This window comes from Rhinolophus hipposideros (assembly GCF_964194185.1).
Source record: "Rhinolophus hipposideros genome assembly, chromosome: 6".
Classification (NCBI taxonomy): domain Eukaryota; kingdom Metazoa; phylum Chordata; class Mammalia; order Chiroptera; family Rhinolophidae; genus Rhinolophus; species Rhinolophus hipposideros.
The window spans coordinates 98,483,856-98,502,933 of NC_138052.1; the positions used below are offsets into that span (position 1 = coordinate 98,483,856).

The window sequence follows — 19,078 nt, forward strand, 5'->3', positions numbered from 1 at the left end:
CATGTACCCTGGAGCTCTCCTAAAGTCCAGGCTTTCTCTCCCTGGGACCACTGCATGCTAACTGTGCCGCGTCAGGATAGGAAACCAAGGGAATAGGAAAGGCGGCCATTTTACTTTTCTCCTCAGCATCTTTCACCTCCTAAGATTTTCTGGATGTATTTATGCTGTCTGGTCCCCCAACCTAGGTCACGTCCAGGAGAACTGCGTGTCCAGTGTCTAGATCTGGGTCGAGCACGTGATAAACATTCAATAAACACGTGTGAAACAAAGGAATGAATGAGTGAGTGAATGGTTAAGTACATCCATACAACACAGATCATAAAACAAGTTAAATTTACAACTAGTACAACCTATGTATGGAAATATCGTCAAGTTTAAAATAACTATTTGATAAAGGTAGCATGTTATTTTAATAAAAAAATTAAGTGCAGAAGAACATTTCAATCACCACGCTGGAAAGCGCCACTACTTACATTTTGTTGTATTTACTTTCAGTATTTTTTCTTTGCAAAAGAGACACATATATTTGTGTGTGTGCATGTATACATATACATGCATGAAATTAAATACACAGATTAAATATACAGATGTGTATCTTTTTTAAACCCTCTATCATAAACATTGACTGACTACAGTTGTCCCCCATTAGCTTTGGTTTCACTTTCCACATTTTCACAGTTACCCGCAGTCAACTGTGGTCCAAAAATATAAAATGGAAAATTCCAGAAATAAACAATTCATGAAGTTTGGAATTGCACGCCATTCTGAGTACCTCACTTCATCTCATCACATAGGCTTTGTATCATCTCACATCATCACAAGAAAAAGAGTGAGTACAGCACAATAAGATGTTTTGAGAGAGAGACCACATTCACATAACTTTTATTACAGCATATTTTTATAATTGTTCTATGTTGTTATTAATTATTATTGTAAATCTCTTACTGTACACAATTTATAATTTAAACTTTGTTGTAGGTACCTATGTATGTAGAGAAAAAAATCATCGTAGACGTAGGGTTTGGTACTCCCATGGTGTCAGGCATCCACTGGGGGTCTTGGAATGGGACCCCAGGGATAAGGGGCGACAACTGCATGGACCGTTTATCAACATTATGACATTCGATGGCTACTTATCTTTTGCTTTTGTTGGTGAAGCATGATGTGTTTAAGCACCCCCTTCTCGTTGGTGATTTTGATAGTCTCTAATTCATTTTTATCATTGCAAATAATGCCATATGGAATATCCTTGAACATAAATCTTTGTGCATCTCCAGTTGTTTCCTTAGGATAAATTTCTATGTGTAAATTTATTGGGAGAAAAGTAATGAAAACTTGCAATGCTCTTTACACACACTCCTGGGTGGGACAACAGAGATGTTTCACGTCGTGAGTGTGGTAAGGATCACGTGGGTATATTCATTAGTCAAAACTCATGAAACAGTACACATATATGGACGCACCTTATTGGATGCAAAATTAATTGTTTTAATGTGATGCGGTGAATAGGCCTCGTGGAAACAGGGCCGGAAGCAAGACGCCCACCATTCTACCATCTCTAGGGCTTTTGTTTTCCTGGTAGTTGAAGCGCCCACGCCCGGAGGAAGGCCTGACTGCTGTGAGGTGGGAGGGGATTGTAAGCAGCTGGGCCAGGGAAGAGGAGAGGATTTGAGGCAGCTGTGGAGGAGAGGCACTTTGGGGCTGAGACAGCTTGTTCAAGGGCTTTTGTGTGAAGTCAGACCACGGGATATGTGATGAACTTTCCCTCTCGTCCCCTCAAGGAGTCTTCAGTCACTGGTCACTAATGTATGGTGAAGACAGATTCACACACACTACTGGGGTGCCTGGGGCTTCCATTTTTCTTCTAGGAGAGTTAGGGGCATGGAGGGGGGGTGCAGTGTTCAGCCCATCGCTGAGGAGACTGGGGCACAAAACCCTCTGCTTATGAGTTTCCTACAAGATGCTGGTGTTGGGTGGATGCCATCTTCCCAGAAGTGGTCACGAAGGGCAGTGAGTACACCAATCACTGCTGAGGTAGAAGAGAACCAGGGGAGAAGGTCACGGTGGCCTTTCAAGGTCAATGCAGCACTTGTGGAGAAGCTACACTCTTTTCTCACATCCCATGGGGAAGGGAGGAAACTCACTTCCTGTGGCAGCAGGAAGGGGCATTCAACTGACCCCTTCCTTGAAGACAAAACCCTAAAAGAAATACCCAGATGGGGTAGTTGGCCTGAATCATCCTCACTGCCACCGAGTTAGGGGCTGAAAACCAGCTTTCAAGTGACCATGAGCCTGACCACTGGACCTGCAGGAGGAGGTTGGGTGGAAACAGGGAAGCCAGTTGATTTGGCAAGGTCATGTGAGTTTCCTGTGGATTAAGTGACCCAAGAAGGCAGCTGGACTTGACCTGACTGGACAACACCTGACCCAAGAGGGTGTTGTACTGGATAAAGGCATCTCCAACACCAAGAGCCTGTGGGGAGGGCTTCCCCCAACAGGGGCTGCAAGACGGGAGTAAGAGGTTCACAGAAGCCCCGTTGCCCAAGCTAGTCTGCACAGATTCTGCCAGAGAACCACTATATGCCCAGAGAGAGCAGCATGGGGGCCTTGCTGCAGAAGGGACCCACGGGCAGGGTAAGAGAGAGCAGCCCCAGCCAACAGAAAGTCAACTCAACCTCTGCCTCAGGAATCCAACGAGGAACTCCAACACAGAACTCCACAAGCCAGGAAGATAAACAGGAAGCCCTGGACATCTCCACTCAAACCCCGTCCTGTACCACAAGTCCAACCTGCATGGGGTTCAAGGTATTGGATAGTATCTGCGGTTTAAGTTTTAAAACAAACAGGATCCAGCCTCAAGATCCAGTAGTGATGGTTTTAATACCTAAAAGCGACTAGGAAGTGATTGAATTCAGCTGAAAGCTCTTCACTAGAGCTGCTACCAAGCTGTCAGCAATGGATCAACATATCAGAGTTGGAAGCAGGTATTAGAAATGCTAAAACTGTGTTGTGGTTGAATCGGCTGAATTGCACCCACCCCCAACACCCCCCACAAAATAATAAAAAACAAAAATAAAAAGATATGCTGAAGTTCTAACACCCAGGATTTCAGGATATGACCTTACGTGGAAATAAGGTCAATACAGATTAACTGGTTAAGATGAGGTCACACTGGGGTAGGGTTAGCCGCTCATCCAATATGACCAGTGTCGTTATAAGGAGATGGCCATATGAAGGCAGAGACATGGGGAGAAGCCACGTGAAGACAGAGGCAGAGATTGGAGCCATGTGGCTGCAAACCAAGGAACCACCAAAAGGTAGGAAGAGGTAAGGAAAGATTCCACCAGAGATTTCAGGGTAGCACGGCCCTGCCAACACCTTGATTTTGGACTTCCGGCCCCCAGAACTGGCAGAGAATAAACCTCTGTTGTTTTAAGCCACCCAGTTTGTGATATTTGGTCATGGCAGACTGAGTAAACAAATAGATTCCTGGCTTATAAACCATCCACTACGCCACTGACACACCCTTCCCCAGCCCCTCTACAGACACCTCCTGCTCCAATGGAATGAACTTGGCCTGAACACACACAGCCTGAGGGGAGGTGCACAGGCCATAGAGAGGCTGGGGGACTTTGGGGTGGCTGTCACTGAGAAAGGCACAGATCACATTTCCCATCCAGGCTTCATATCCATTTGAAGGGAATCCATGACCATCACTGGGCCCTTTGGAGGTCTACTAGGTTGGTCTTATGCTACAAAGGGGGGGTCCTCAAAGATGAGGGCGTTGGCGGAGGAACAGGGAAAAGCTAGCAGGGTCCTCAAGACCAGAAAGACTCCAGGGTCCTGAGCAAGGAGCCCCGTTCAGCTGACTAGGGAGTGCTGGGTGCGAGTAGGTCAAATCCCTCCATTGGAAACAAGAAGGTGGTAACCATGGCCGTAGGCCTGGATGAGGCTCAATTCCCCTGACCTAGGGGTGATTCTGATAACAGGTGCTATGGAAACAAGACAGCCAATAATAACACCAAACCCAAGACACTTTCAATATACTTTATTAAAAAGTTTCTTTGTATAAATTTCCTAAAAATTTTAAAATTAAAATTAAACCCCCCTCCCCCGCACAAAATAAAAACACACACAACATTAGAGGAATGCCAAAAATATTCTCTATTATGATTTTCTTTTCATTCTTTAATGACGGCATTGGTCCCGTAATAGTGCACAGAGATTAAGAGATTTTGCTTCCTTCCAACGCGATCGTTTGTTAGAGGCTTTAGAAGAAGAAAATACTCTCAAAATTTAATCCAGGGTATTGGGAGAAAAACGGAAAAGTTGGGCACTTGTTTATTCACCATACACAGGCTTTCCATCTAAAGTCATGCTTAATTAAGAGGGGGAAAGAAAAGAACCAAGCGGAAGTATATAGACTAGCTGTGAAGTTGGGATTATTTTCTAGAACTTACATTTGCCCGGAACAGGCATAACATGAAACTCCAGACGGAATTTGAGTTTATAGGAATGTTCACATACACACCAGCAGTGGATAACTATTACACAACGTTCAAAGTATACGATATTACTGCCTGGAGACAAAGAGCGTTGGGTCCAGACACACTTAGCACCACATCGATAGGTCAGGTGATGGAACGGTTCGTCCCGAGTTCGAATGTGAGTCGAAACATGAAATGGTACAGTGCCAGGGGGTCTACACCCAGAGCTTCTAGGAAGACGGCTTGCAAAGGGCTGACTCCTTCTTCTTCAAGAGGTATGTGTCACGGGTCGGCCACCCTTAGGTCCCAATTGCATTGATGACTCCAGGGTTGACAAGCACTGAGCAGTGATGGAGGGCGCGGGCAGGGAGAGAAGAAGAAGGGGAAAAGCCATGTTACTGACCAAAAAGGGCACTGGATTTCTCATGAAAACAATCCCATGGCCACTGGTTTTCATCGCCCATCTCACTTTTCTGCTGCAAACCTTCATTGGTTTCCCGGGAGCTTTTTGGCTTGGGGTGAGGCTCTCTGTGCCACCCGGGCCCAGATGTCACCTTGCATCACCTGCCAGACCTTCATGCTGAACTCTCCCGTCCTGGCACTGGGCCCAGGCTCCCGGTGCAGCTGTTCTTATTTTATTACCAATCGAGCTGCCCAACATAATGGAGATATCGGGTGGCCCCAGTACCAACATTATTATTTAGAGGAAGCAAAATTATTAAAACATGAATAGATGGGGCTATTTATCTTTGGTGTGATCTATAATCGTTCATTATATTATTTCCCTTATAACCGTGCTTATTATAATATTTTATGAATAACAGAGACTTTAGTAACATTTCCAAATACTGAGGAGTAGTTGGCCGTGTGTTTCTTCACTGGCAAAAAATACAAAGATACTTGTATGTTTTTAGGAAATTACAATAAATCAGAAAATTAATTCCATTCATGTGTTTTATTTGAATATCTTCCTTATCAGAAGATACAATTTATCTTCCTTTCCATAGCCATCAGAATCATTCAAATGTCTTTGGAAGCTTCATTACTGACCTGGGTCTCTGACTTTATTTGAGAACGCCGCAAAAACAAAAGCATAGTCACTTACCAGGAGCGCAAACCTTTTCACACTCTTTCTGTGAATTAAATCTATTTTCATTTCCACCGCAGCCTCCGTACCAGAATCTCGCACAGCTATTGGTCTGAGAATCATAGTACCACTTCAAAATAAATTTCCGGCAAGTTCCTTCTTCTTTTAGCAGCTTACATATATCTTTAAAAGCAAGATGAGGAAAGAGCAAAAATTAGAAAGTGCCAGCTACTGAGCACCCAGCACGAGAGACTGAAGGTCTAATCACAATAGTGTCGGACACAGACCAGAGAAGGGAGGGGAGGAAAGCTCCCCAAACCTTCCAGAGCCTCAGTTTCCTCGCTGTCAAATGGACATAATACTCACCCATAGCAGTAGATACAACTACATTGATGAAAGGATTTGATAACCTGCACTCAGAATTCCGAATGTCAGCTATCGGCGTGGGATAATTTAAGGTGCAATGAACTGTGTTTCCCCTTTCCAACCACTGGGCTGTTTACTCTCTGATCCTTTCATGGCTAAATCCCGAAGAAGAAACCGAATTTTAAAACCTTGGCGTTTTCTACACATTGGCAAAATAGCAATTAATTCTATCAAATATAGTTCAAAAATAAAGCAGTACATTTCACTGCCAGCCAATTAGATTGAAAATCAAAGTTAAAGTGGAAAAGAAAAATCCTGTGTGTGTGTGTGTGTAGCCCAGTGCCTTCGTGACCGACCAAATTAAACAAGGACAAAGAACTAACACTGATGTAGAATTCACCACAGCAAAAATGTCACATCGTGAAGCTAGTTTGAAGGCTGAGAAGCATTCTTTTTCCAGTTAAGGAAGTTTATGTTTGAAATGCATACTTCTGATGCAACCCAGCTGCAAAGTAAAAGCTACGCTGGCCCCAGTGCTGGGAAGGAGAAGTTTACAGCTCGCACACAGGAAAACTCCCGTTGACAGAGTTTTCTGGCAAACTCCAGACTGCTGCAAAGGAGGAGCATTCGTGTCAACCGTTATCTGAAAGTTTGAAAAACGTAACCCTTCTTGCTGAAACCCCCCTGGCGTGTCCGATGCTGTGTTTACATGAGTAGCTAAGGCTTGAATCACCCGGCCCTCCCCACGCAGGCTGACATCTCCATGGGCCTCTGTCCCCAGCTACATGGGTTGCTCACAGCTGCAGAGCTGCTGAGCATGTGTGGTTCTGATGGGTACCAAGATGGGAAAGGAAAACCTGAGTCTTCTGGGAGAGAACCAACGCATGGGTCTACACGATGGACCGGACTCCAGGGCACACAGGACTGAGGCTCAGAATTGCTCTAAAACACACCCTGGCAACGTTTGGGGGAGCTGTCACCCAGGCAAGAAGACTGGAGGCTACACAGCTCCGTGTCCCAGCTGCAGACCCTCTCAGAGACCCAGGAAGCCAGCGGCGCCACCAAGAGCCTTTGAAGACACAACAAAGCTGGAATAAAGTGACGACAATCCACGTCAACCACTTTCTTCTTCTCAAATGTGCCAACAACTGAAGGGAAATGCCTGGTTTTCAAGGAATGTTTAGGAGAGGACTGAGCAAGGCAAGATCACCCAACCACCAAAACTTATCCCTCGTTTACTGGGTCCCCTGTGAGCGTGAGGCCCAAACCAAATGGTTGTCTCATCCCCTCTCCTTTCTTCCTCAGAGTATCGCCCAAATGGCCCATGTTGGTTCCACTTTATTTGTACCAACTGTGCTAGCCTGGCCACCTGTGTTTTCCCTTCCCTTCCCATTGCCCTGTTCCCTTCTGAAGCAGACAGGAACTGTCCTCCCGGACCCAAGTACACTGGCCTGCAGGCAGTCCTGCAGCTGGACACTCTGCTCCGTGACTGACTGGCTTTTCCAGCTTCCTGACATTTTCTCCTCCTCTCTCCAGCACCAAAGCATCACCCTTGCATTCTGCACCCTTTGCTCCAGCGAAAGTCTCTGCTGAGACCCTGTGTGGTTTACTAACAAAGTGTTAGGGCACTGCTACAGTGGACATGCAGATATTTGTGAAACCAAGAGAAATATCTTAATGAGGGCCCCACACTCTTCAAAGACAAAAACCTGCAATTCTCCATTTTTCAGCCATGAAAACGGGAGGTGCTGTGTCCTTCAGAAGCTTTGGAGTTTTAAACTCCCATCATCACGATTTCTGAAATACATATCTTGGACCTGAGTCACCTGTGCTATGTCCACATATGCTAACACAACCATTTTAAAGACAAAAAAAGTGTCTTGGTGTCCAAAGAGGTATGGATGGTTGGACCTCGTTGAAGCTCTTCCCTAGAACAAGTCTTTGGACTCAGCAATTGTTCATGTTCCCCCTCCAAACTGAGTCGCCCTTTTGAGTACAACCCTGGAGGGAGCCTGGAGCCCTTGCTTTGACCTAAGAGAGCGTCTAGCTGCACCCCCACTCATTTTCCCCACCTTATGTTGAGAACACTTTGGGAGCCTAGAAGACAACAGAGAGTGAAGGTCATCAATAATGTTTCCTGGTTCACTTTTGCCTAGAACAACATACAAAAGCTTCATTTTAAAGGAAAGACTTGAATGGCCGCCTGATTTGGATGACCACCTGCTGAAACCTCCTGGTGAAATAGCGATGGGTCATCAGGCTTCAGGGAGCATCCAAACACGAAAGGAAACTAATGCAAAAGCAGCGTTTGGATAAACCCTGCTCAGGGAGGCCCAGCTATTCACAGAAGACACAGAGGCTAGCCTGGGACATCCTGGAACAACAACCATGCTGTAGAATCACCCCCTAGAACCATGGTCCATTTTGGTAATAAAAATGTGCGTGCGTGTGTGTGTGCGCGCGCGTACCCACATATAGTATTCATGGGGGGCGGGAAACAGGAACTTAGCATTATACTCTCAATATCCATCCATGTTGTCACAAATGTTCCTACACCATCTTTTCTTACCGCTGAATAGTATTCCATGGTGTATATATACCACAACTTCTTTGTCACCCCAATAAATTAAAAATAAATAAATTAATCAAATAAAATACAATCCAGAATAAAAAAATAAAATAAAAAACAGAACCAATATGCATTGGGTCATTAAAGGTGGTCACCAATGCTGTGACGGTGGAAGTCACAGTTTCTTATATTTTTCTGCATGTTCTGAATTCTTCACAATGAATACCTACTATTTTGTAACTAGAAAAAGATAGTACTTTTGAAACAGAAAATGTGTTGAACTGGAAAACATGCCTTTTTGTCATTTGAGATTTCTATGGCGTCTAAAAGCAGCATTTTTAAGGGCATCAGCTTTGACATTTTCCAAAGCAGCGAAGTATCAGGATTTCAGTGCTTTTTTGAGCAAAATGGGGAGCAGGGGTTGGGTGTTTATGCTGCAATTGGGACGACATCCCTCATAAGTTTAATGGTTTCACAAACAAGGCTTCATAGCCCTCAGACCCCACATTGCTGACGTGGTATAAGCGCTTCCAAACCTCAGAAGCAAGTACGACTTGCCTGAGTGAAAAAAACTTCCCTGTGTCTACATTTTGAGCATTGATGGGCTCAAAAGTAACCAAAGAAATTGTGGTATTTCTAACTCAGTTTTAAAGGTAGCTGTGGTTAAGTTTTGGCCCCTTTGCTCTTTCAGATCTTGACCAATAGACTTTTTTGTTTTTAATTCTTATACTTGACAATAAACATGCCAAATGCCCTTTGAGACCCATCATAACCTAAATACTGCACTGACATACACACACTCTCACACAGTGATAAACACACAGCCTTGAAAATGGCTACTTCTCTTTAACGACGTAGAGAAAGTATTTGTAGCTATTTAATTTACCTCAACTTGTGGAGTTAAGTTACTTATTTATATTATTATTCACATAAAGTCATGGGTTATCATTACTACATCCTTTGGTGCTGGCCAACGCCATATATTTCTCGTGCAACACGGCCAACCAAATACTGCATTTCATCAAACTAAGAAATCTTCATTTTGCTACGCACTATTATTTTATATTCCACAAAGTAGACAAAACACTGTCAAGAAACCATGACATGTCACCCATTATAAGTCACATTTTAATTTCAGAAGTGTTACAATGGGACAATCATGCATCTCAGAATCAATAAAATAAGTAATATGTTGGTGAACTTAATTTCCTTTAGAGCTATGTAATCAACCCAGCTATGCCTGCTCAGACAAAATGTCGTCCTCTCTACCGATGGCTAATTTCTAGAACAAGTAGAAAAGCATGTTACATATTTTGTTAGTTACTTTGGCTCTCTTGCATTAAAACTTTCCTTCAGTATGTATGGGTAAGCCAATAATTTAGAATTCATTTTGTAATATTGCAAAAAGTAAATTTTCTAAGTAAAATTTTTTTGGTTGTTTAGAAACTTCAGAGAATCTTACTTTTGGTCATAATATGCATAGAAAACATGTACCCAAGGCTTCTTTAGCCAAAAATGAGAAGGAGGAGGAGAGAAATGGTGACAAAAACCTAAAACCAAAATTAGCAACTACAGAGCACTTGAAAACCAGCAGTAACCAAGCTGGCTGCAGGTGTCTGGTAGCCAAGGCTTTCCAAGGCTGTGATCATCACTGAAAGATACACTTACTTATTGTAACTGCCATTTACAGGCAGCAACCAGATCACAGAAAAATGTCTGTGATTCTTTTCAATGCTGAGGAACACAAAAAAGAGAGATGGGATTTTTTTGGGGGAAAGGGAATTTGTTTTGTTTTGTTTCGTTGAGGAAAATGTAAGTATTATTTAAAACGGAATCGTGTGAAATTGCAAAGCCTGGACTCTGAGTGGTTAGTAATGATGCCATCGGTCTGCTGAGGTACCAACCTCCATCTCAAAGCCGAGGCCGCGGCACCACACTTGCTCTCCACACCAGACAGAGCCAGGCCCTACCCAGGGACAAAGACTGTCCCCTCACAGACCGTCCTGGCATTATGTACCTGTGTCACATCAGGAGGGCCTAATAGAGAAGTATTATTAAATATGGATTTCAAAATGGGCGAACATGAACATATGTCAGGGGAAACAAAAGTGTGAAAACTGCTCACTCGTCTTCCCCTTCATTAGATGGCATGGACAAGGGGCCCCTTCATTTCATAGGGTTTCGCCCACAGGTTCCTGCATAGACTCGGACACTGGTCACCACGTTTCCTAAAGCGAAGTGCCAAACTATGACAAAATATAGTTCCTTAAAATAGAATCAAAATCCAGTGAACCTTTCACTCGTGGAGATAAAACAGCAAGGAAAAGCACCTAACATTTAATCCTAAGAAAGGGACACACTCTGTAAATACACACCGTGTTTTTAACTGACTGGTGTTGCAGAAAATAAAAGGAATTAAACTGCATTCACGCTCATATAGAAAAGCTGTTTTTAAAACTTGATTTTGCTGGAATTGTCTGAAAACTACATCTTTGGAGAAATAATGCATACTGTCATAATTGATATTTCGATGCAAAAATACATGTAACTAGCGACTCAGCATCCAGTTACCATGTTTTTAAAAATATGGTACTTGATAAATACTTAATAAAGTGATAAATTACCATTTCTTTTTCTATCCACAAAAAAAAATATATATGAATATCATTAAAATATGTTTGCCCTCAGGGAAAATTTCCAAAATGACTTAATTATACGGGGGCAGGAGAGAGGCAGAGGTTGGGAAGGAAGGGGGCAAGACAAGCCTTCATCTCCTTATTCTGTTTGCCCGTTTTGAATTTTAAACATTTTCAGGTCAACATCCAATTAATTTAATTCCATTGAGTAACTGTGTATTAAGCATCTTCAGGCAAAAAGCACCATTTTGTTACTGTGTAGATCAATTACGCAGTGGCCTGTTCTTACGAAAAACAAGTGAGTCCTATCTTCACGCTGACTTGCATCACTAGTGGGAAATACACGCGAAATGGTGAAAGATCCAAGTCCTGGGTCTGAGAGCTACATGCTCATCAGGATGAAGGAGAAAGGTTTAGACAAACTACTTGCAACACTGAAAGACACACAAGCCCCAATTTCAAAAACTCTTTTCTCTCTATCACACAGAGAAAGGAGACCTAAATGTTAAAGGTCTGAACTGAAAACATCTTTCTATTTCTGAATCTGTGACTCAGTCTTAAAAAAAATAAAAAGGACCGGCCCAGCCAGCTTCTTGTTTAAAGATTGTGTTGTTTATATTAACTAAACGCTGTTTATATATTCTTGTCCCTTCTGGACCACACATAAGAGAACCAAAACCATTCCCAAGGCTCGCTGTGTAGCTCACGCCTTGTCATTTTCTCTCAATGAAGCACTGAATTGGCTAGAAATTTTACATTTCCTACACTCTATGAGAGGTAAAGTCACCAGTGAGTGGGAAACAATACACACAGATCTCAGTGACTTGGAAGTTAGAATTTCATCTGTCCTGACCCATATCTTTGGGAAATCCTACGAGTCTTTTGTGGCTGCTCTCTGAGTCAAAGTACCATGTTGGAGGCGACTCAGAAAGGAGCTGGAGTGGGTGAGGAGCTGCAGGGACCCAGTGCAGGGACTGGGCCTAAGGCTTGTGCACGGCCCTCGCTGCTGTACTCAGAAAACTGCTGATGAGCAGAAATGAACGGGGTCGAGACTGAAGTTTTCTTCTCCATCCAAAAGCCTCACCCCACATTCCTACGTCCATTGTCTTTTTTGTTTGAGTTGAAAATCTTATTAGAAGTTTTTATAAAATATTTTTGTACAATCCTCATGAAGTTAAAGCTTAACTACCCAATCTACCATGAATTCCTGAATAGTTCCCACAAGTTTCTATCAAGAGGAGAGAATGTCTTGGTTTTTTGTCAACCTTTCCATTAGAAGGCAGAGGGGTTTGAAGACCACATGACTGCCTTTAATATAGACTAATTCCTAAGCTTGTTTCCAAAAGCAAACTACTTTGCACATTTTCTAGTCCTATAAGTAGCTCATTTACATGCCCTTATTGTACATCTATGTGCATAGTAGTTTCACAATTCCTGCACTGACTCAGTTACCTTCTTTCTCGTAATACCTGATGACACATGTCAGTATGGGTTGTAGCTGTATTAAGAAATGATAGATAAATAGATGATAGATAGATAGATGGATAGATAGATGATAGATAGATAGATAGATAGATGATAGATGATAGATAAATTGATGATAGATAGATGATAGATTGATAGATGATAGATATAGATAGATGATTGATAGGTGATGATAGTAGATAGGTAGAAAGATAGATATGACTGATATAGAGGATAGATAGATGATAGATAGATAGATAGATGATAGATGATAGATAGATAGATAGATAGATAGATAGATAGATAGATAGATAGATATAGAGAAAGTCCATTGATGCAATAATATATTCTAACAACAGAGAAGATTCCCTCTAAAAACAACTAAAAGAATCAGGAGGCTCTACTCCCAAGTGGCCCCAAAGAGATAGGGGTGTGGAGTCAGAAACCATGCATGCAACTTTATTTAAACACAGAGCACAGGGTGCAGAGTCTACAGAGAGATAAGATGGAGAATCAAATCATTTTAAAAACTTACAGTGGAAAGAGTAAAATAAGGAATCTTGGTCAATAGCTCAAACAATAACGGGCTGCTCCTTCTGACTGCACATGTATTGAAGAAGCACAGATGCTTTTAAATCGAACAGCACAAAAGCAGCTGGGCCCCCACAAGATGGCTTTCACCATAATCGATCACAGACACAAGCACTGTAAAGAACTATGCCTCCCTCCTCCTGACTGAGGCCCACACACCGGGAAATCATGAACTGTCCCCACTTTTAGGGAAGACCTTCTCCTTTGGGGTTTATAAAACAAAACTATATCTAAATGGCCATAGGCTTTGGACTTTAGATATTAGTACCAACATCTTTTGCAAAACACTTAAGCAACGCATGTCGACTATTTCTATCATCAGTTCCTCGTGGGTGAACGGCCTAAGCTCACAGTCCGCTCAGCGGGGCAGTTACAGGTCTCGCAGAGTTCTACTGCCCAAGAAAGAACAAGCAAGTAACAGCTGTCAGTTCCAGAAACACGTCTACCTAGTTCCTGGTTAAACACACGATGTGCACCAGCACGGCCCAGGCACAGAGTGTGTGATGGACAAGCCCAGGTGTGTGCTCAGGGAGGTAGGACCAGCACACGCATCCCTTGGCTCACTTACAGACCCGTGTTGCTCATGAGTTCCTGTCTGCGTTGTCTTGTGTCCTTTTAAGCAGGTTTTTATTAGATTGAATCATTGACTGGATGAAACCCTACGCTTTGCAATGTCACAAACCACAAATACACTCTAGTTCCAAGACTAGGCAGAGGGAAAATGACGATACATGAATTCCTGGCCATAGCCCCCAAAACAACCCCCCCATCCAATTTTCTCCAAGAGACAGCCAAGGTAAGTTGCCAATTTAGCGTTCGGAATATGCGCCATGAGACCATGCTGGGCCACACAGAGCCGACGAGGAACTTTCCCCATGAAGTCATGCCTGGCCTGAGAATTAGAGCCCCAGCAGATGACCGAGAATCACCACTTCAAAGGCTTTCAAGTGTTTGGAAGAATGTTTCTTTAGTGTGGCTAAGGGACCCAATGTTTTCACAACTCACCTCTTTCATTACCAGCCAACGGTTCCGTGCTCACCATTAGATTGATGGTTGAACTAGCAGCTAACTTTGCTGGTTGTGGAGGTGGAGGCGGAGTTTTCTCTAGAAAAGAAAAATATATGCAACGAGTAGGTAACTCAGACACTGACGGGTTTGGGAATCCATAGGGACTGGGGCCAGTTTGCCTTTCTGGATTAAGTCTTAGATGAGGGTGGGCCATTGAAGAGACTGAAGAAGTCTCCACACACACTACTGATGCCTGTTGTCTGCAAGTTGGATTCATCTCAACAAGCAAACAGAAAATCACTGAACTCTGAACAGAGCCTCTCATTTCCCACATAACCTCTTCTGTTTCCAGCCCAGAAAACAGATATCTGGGCTTGAAGGGTCTGTGGACTCTTATCTTCGTGGATTACATGGTGACTGGTGGGCATTCCCTTTCCTCGTAGTTCCTCGATCTGAATAGCACCGGCCCAAAGAGAACAGAATGTTCATCCCCCAGAGAAGCAGGGGTTGAAAAGAATGTGGGCAGAGGGGTGGCAGGGGGATATACAGAACTTAGAAACGAGGTGGGGCATGAGTAATTAAGAGACTGGAAAGGCATGCAAGGGCAGGCCTCAGTGCAGCAGAGGAGCAGGGGTCAACAGATGGCAGAGGACAGAGCCCCAGCATGGTGGGACCAGGGGAGGCAAATTCTGATGTCCTTTCTGCAGTGACCATGGACGTCCCATGGCCCCTGGAGTGGTGTGACTCCTCAGTTATTCCCGAAGGAGACAGTGACTCTCGTGCTGTTTTCTGTTCACTGAACGTGGAAATACGCTTCTGAAACATGGACAGGGTGGACAGTCGAGCCCCAGCCAGGTTTCATGGGCATATTTCTTTCTCCCGTGGAAGGAGCTGCACTCAGGCCCAACGGATCTGCTTTCCTCCCTCACGTGGCCCAGGACACCAAAGGCACGGCCATACTTGACCAAGGAACCCCATTTTCCATTTCATGCATTTAAGAAGCTGGGTGCAACCAAAACACCCAGGATTTGGTTTTAACCTTGTTGTTATATCAGAACAGATTGGATGAAGAATTGTTCCCTCTGTAACCTGTTGACATTCGTCTACAAAGCACTTCTACATGGAATATCAAGGTACCTACTTTCCTTAAACCGACAATGTACTCACTTGTGCTGAAACTTCCTCGGTAGGTGGCCCTGACCTGAGACCTCAGGTAGCAGACCACCGCCACGTGGTATGTCTGCCCAGCACGCAGGCCCCCGATGACGCGGTCTGTGACAGTGACGTTCTGCTTCAGAACCAGGGACTGATCGTGGGCCGAGGTGACGGTAAGGTCATAAAAATAAGGACTGGAGGGTTCCGGCCTGTCCCAGTGGAGTTTGGCACTGTTCTCTGTGATCTCAGACACCTGGACCTCTCCAGAAGGCTTCCCTGGAAGGGAGATCAAAGCAGAGTGCGGACATCAAAATAAAACCTTCAGTGACCGAGACAGTGAGAGATGAAATCCGAGAGGTGTGTACCAGCAGACAGTTGATCGGACACTGCGGTGAAGCAGGGAACACATTTCTTGTTCAAGTTCCTATGTGAAATGTGAAATTCATAATAATTCAAAATCGCATGACTCATCAGCATGGAACATAACTCCATTTCCTGTCGAAAATCCCTCTTATTAAAAGATTCTTTGAAAACACACGGTTCAGTGTGCTAATAATCTGAATGAAGTGTTCGATACAGAATGAGCCCCATACTTTAAAGTACATTAAGTCATGAAACTTTAGGCATGACATGAAATTCTTTTAAAGGAATCTGTTTTTTCTCTGTTCATAAAGTGAAGACAATTTCCATGAGTTTTTCCCATGAGCATATACATTGTGCCTTCACTTTTCTGCAGTTTGTGGCACTCGATAGCATCTTCTAGCATCTTCTTTGAGGGAAAACAATAACATGACACACACTGGGTCTCATTGAGCCCACCTCCGCCTCGTATCTAACGCGGCCTGGAACCTGCTTTCCCGTGAGTGGTATCAGCAGGCACTCAGTCTGCTGAAGAAGGGATGGTCTGGGCTCCGACTTAGTTTGCTGAACTAAACACCCGATATTGCTCTTTTCTATGGGAACGTGCTGCATCGCAGGACAAAGTCGGCAATGCAAAGCTCCTCCCAGATCTTCTGGAATCCTATCCAAAGGGAGGCAGGTCTGGCTCCAGGACCCAAGCATCCCAACTGCCACTTCTCTGCCCAGGGGCCGACAAAAGGCTTCTCATTCTCATTCCCTAAATGGTCTAAGACCCTACTTCTACATCATCCCTTTAGCTGAAGACAACTAGATGTCCAGGAGAGAAGGGCTGTGCCGACTGCTGACATCCCAGAGAGAATGGGCAGCTCCCATCCTCACCCCAAGGCTCGGGTGGGGAGTGGGGTAGGAGAAAGATCGCTTTGTAATATAGGAACAAAACAATGTTTTGACAATTCCATGCTCTGATGGGCACCTCTTAGAATACATCATCTAGATGTACAAATCCCAGACCAATGATTGTATTTCAATTGCTTTGTAAGCAGGCATCAGGGGACATGCCCTAGACACAGTAAATGACGACATCACAAGTCAGCAGCCCTACCCACGGCTTTCTTACCCATGGGCTTAGCCGTAGCTGGCTTGGTGGTGGCCGGTCTGGCTGCCTGGAGCTTGGGGGCCTCAGGCTTTACAGCCACTGGTTTGGCAGCAGTGGGAGGTCTTACAACTGCTGGCTTCGCTGCTGCTGGCTTCACTGCCCCAGGCTTCGCTGCCACTGCGGGTCTAACCATGTCCGACTGCACAGTCTCAGGCTTGGCAGCCACAGGTCTCGTGGTGGCCGGCTTTGCAGGGACTGACTTTGCAGGGGCCGGCAGGTTTACCGTAGTTACTGGTTTGGTTGTGGTGGTCACTGGTTCTGTGGCGGTCACTGGCTTTGTTTTGGTCATTGGTTTGGATGTAGGACTTGAAGTAACATTATTCAGAATGTTTCTGTTAAAACAAATTAAATACTGTTTCAACCCACACATATTATTGCCTCCTGTCTAATATACATAGATGTAACCCCACGAGTTATGCGAAATGTGCTTGCTGTCTTATCAAAACCCATGCAGGAGTTTTTATGTCTCCCACATAGAATTGCACCTTTATGGGACGTGTGCCACAGAAAACACAGTGAACAGCATATAAAAACAGAATCATTAAAAATGAAGCCGATATTGTACTATAAATACATCTGACATCTTATTTTCCATTTATGAGATAAAGCAGGGAGAGAGTAAAGAGACAATAATAAATATTTTAATAATTATTATTATTTGTATTGTTAACAATAATAGTTGACCAATGTCCTAATTATAAAAATTGATGTACTCAATCATGTACACCAAAAATTAAATAAAATCAGTTAATAGCTACTCTCATTATAAGAGAGCATCCACTCAACAAAACGCTGTCCTTAGCTGGAAAATTATAGTGTCAGAGTCCACTTCCACTCCCAGGGCTTACGGTGTATTTTTGTTTGCATTAATTTGTGTGTGTGTGTGTGTGTGTGTGTGTGGTTAGTTTTCCTCACAATTTCTTGATCTATTATGAATCCCTAAAGAGAATAGCAACACAACTAAACAGACCCAATGGCCCAGACCACCCTTTGTTCCTTTCTTGTCTGGAGATGAACGTTCACTATCGTATAGCTAGATTGTGCTGTATGTCATATGCAGAGTATTTTCAAGTTAATGTTATACAGCTTCAAATACGAAGCTCGTCCATTCTGTTTTCCTAAAGATAAGGTTGAGCCAACTTTACAAAATGCTCGAGAGGAATTATAAAGATGAGTGAAACTAGAAAAAGAGAACCTGTGAAGAGATCAGGCAGGCACCACAGGGCGGAAAGGGGCCGCGGCTGCCTTAGTAACGATTCTCAACTAACGAGGCCGAGATCTGATGCATCCCCTCTGAGGACAGAGGCAAGAGTAGAAGGATTTGAGAGCTGACAGACAGAAGGGTACGCAGGAGGAAGAGGAGGGCTCTCCCTCTCCACCCTGGAGGTCAGCCAGGAGTAAGCCAGATGCTCATTTTTCAAGGGCAATTCAAATCCAAATCTCATCTGGGTGCAACAGTCAAAACTCCCACTTGCCTCAAAGCATGGCACACTACGGCATCCTCCTGAGTGGCACAAATTGCTGTCGCATTGCCTGTGCTCAGTTTCTGATGCCACGTCCCCCTCGCCTAGCTCTCTGTCACACGACCACACGGCTCTCCCATCTGCTCCTAGAGTTGGCACCAACGATGGAGCTGGTCTTAAGGTCACTGAGCACATACCAGGGGGTCAGCCTCACTGTGGGCACCCCAGTCCCTCCCATCCCCCAACCATCTCATTAGTCTTCCTAGTAGAACGTACACATTGCCTCCTAACACTACCACTATCACCTGTATTATTAAACCATTAATTATTTGAAGAAGATTTGTAGCCCATTTTTTTGCTTAATGTATCCAATCCTTCTGTATCAAATCATTTCACACCAGAGATGGTAGACTGTTTGGACACAGGGCCCCCACTGCCCACCCTCTCTGTACCCATGCCCTTTACAATGGGATGTGACGGGTCCTCCCACCAAGTCCTCCTCACCCTGAAATCTGGCTAAGCTGGCATTTAGACATGTTTTGGTCAATAGAATGTGTCAGAAGTAACAGTGTGCCTGTTTTAGCCTAGGCCTCAAGAGGCCTTGCACACTTCCGCCTTCTCTCATGGAATCTTGCCCAGTCGCCTGTGGACAAACCCAGGCTTGCCACTAGAGAAGGAGAGACCATATAAAACAGAGATGAGCCATCCAGCTGAGACCACTCTAGACTACCAGTCC

At 44.1% G+C, this 19,078-nt stretch overlaps 1 protein-coding gene across 1 annotated transcript in view; it reads right to left on the reverse strand.

The window, feature by feature from the left end:
* Positions 1–4,031: 4,031 nt before the first annotated feature.
* COL6A3 (collagen type VI alpha 3 chain) overlaps positions 4,032–19,078 on the reverse strand; it is an 82,510-nt gene continuing 67,463 nt past the window's right edge. The window contains exons 39-43 of the mRNA XM_081051382.1: positions 16,841–17,211; positions 15,376–15,639; positions 14,206–14,304; positions 5,593–5,757; positions 4,032–4,827 (exon numbers count right to left, since the gene is read on the reverse strand). Of these exons, the coding sequence (XP_080907508.1) occupies positions 4,787–4,827; positions 5,593–5,757; positions 14,206–14,304; positions 15,376–15,639; positions 16,841–17,211 (940 nt within the window). The 3' untranslated portion in view covers positions 4,032–4,786. The remainder of the gene's footprint in view (positions 4,828–5,592; positions 5,758–14,205; positions 14,305–15,375; positions 15,640–16,840; positions 17,212–19,078) is intronic.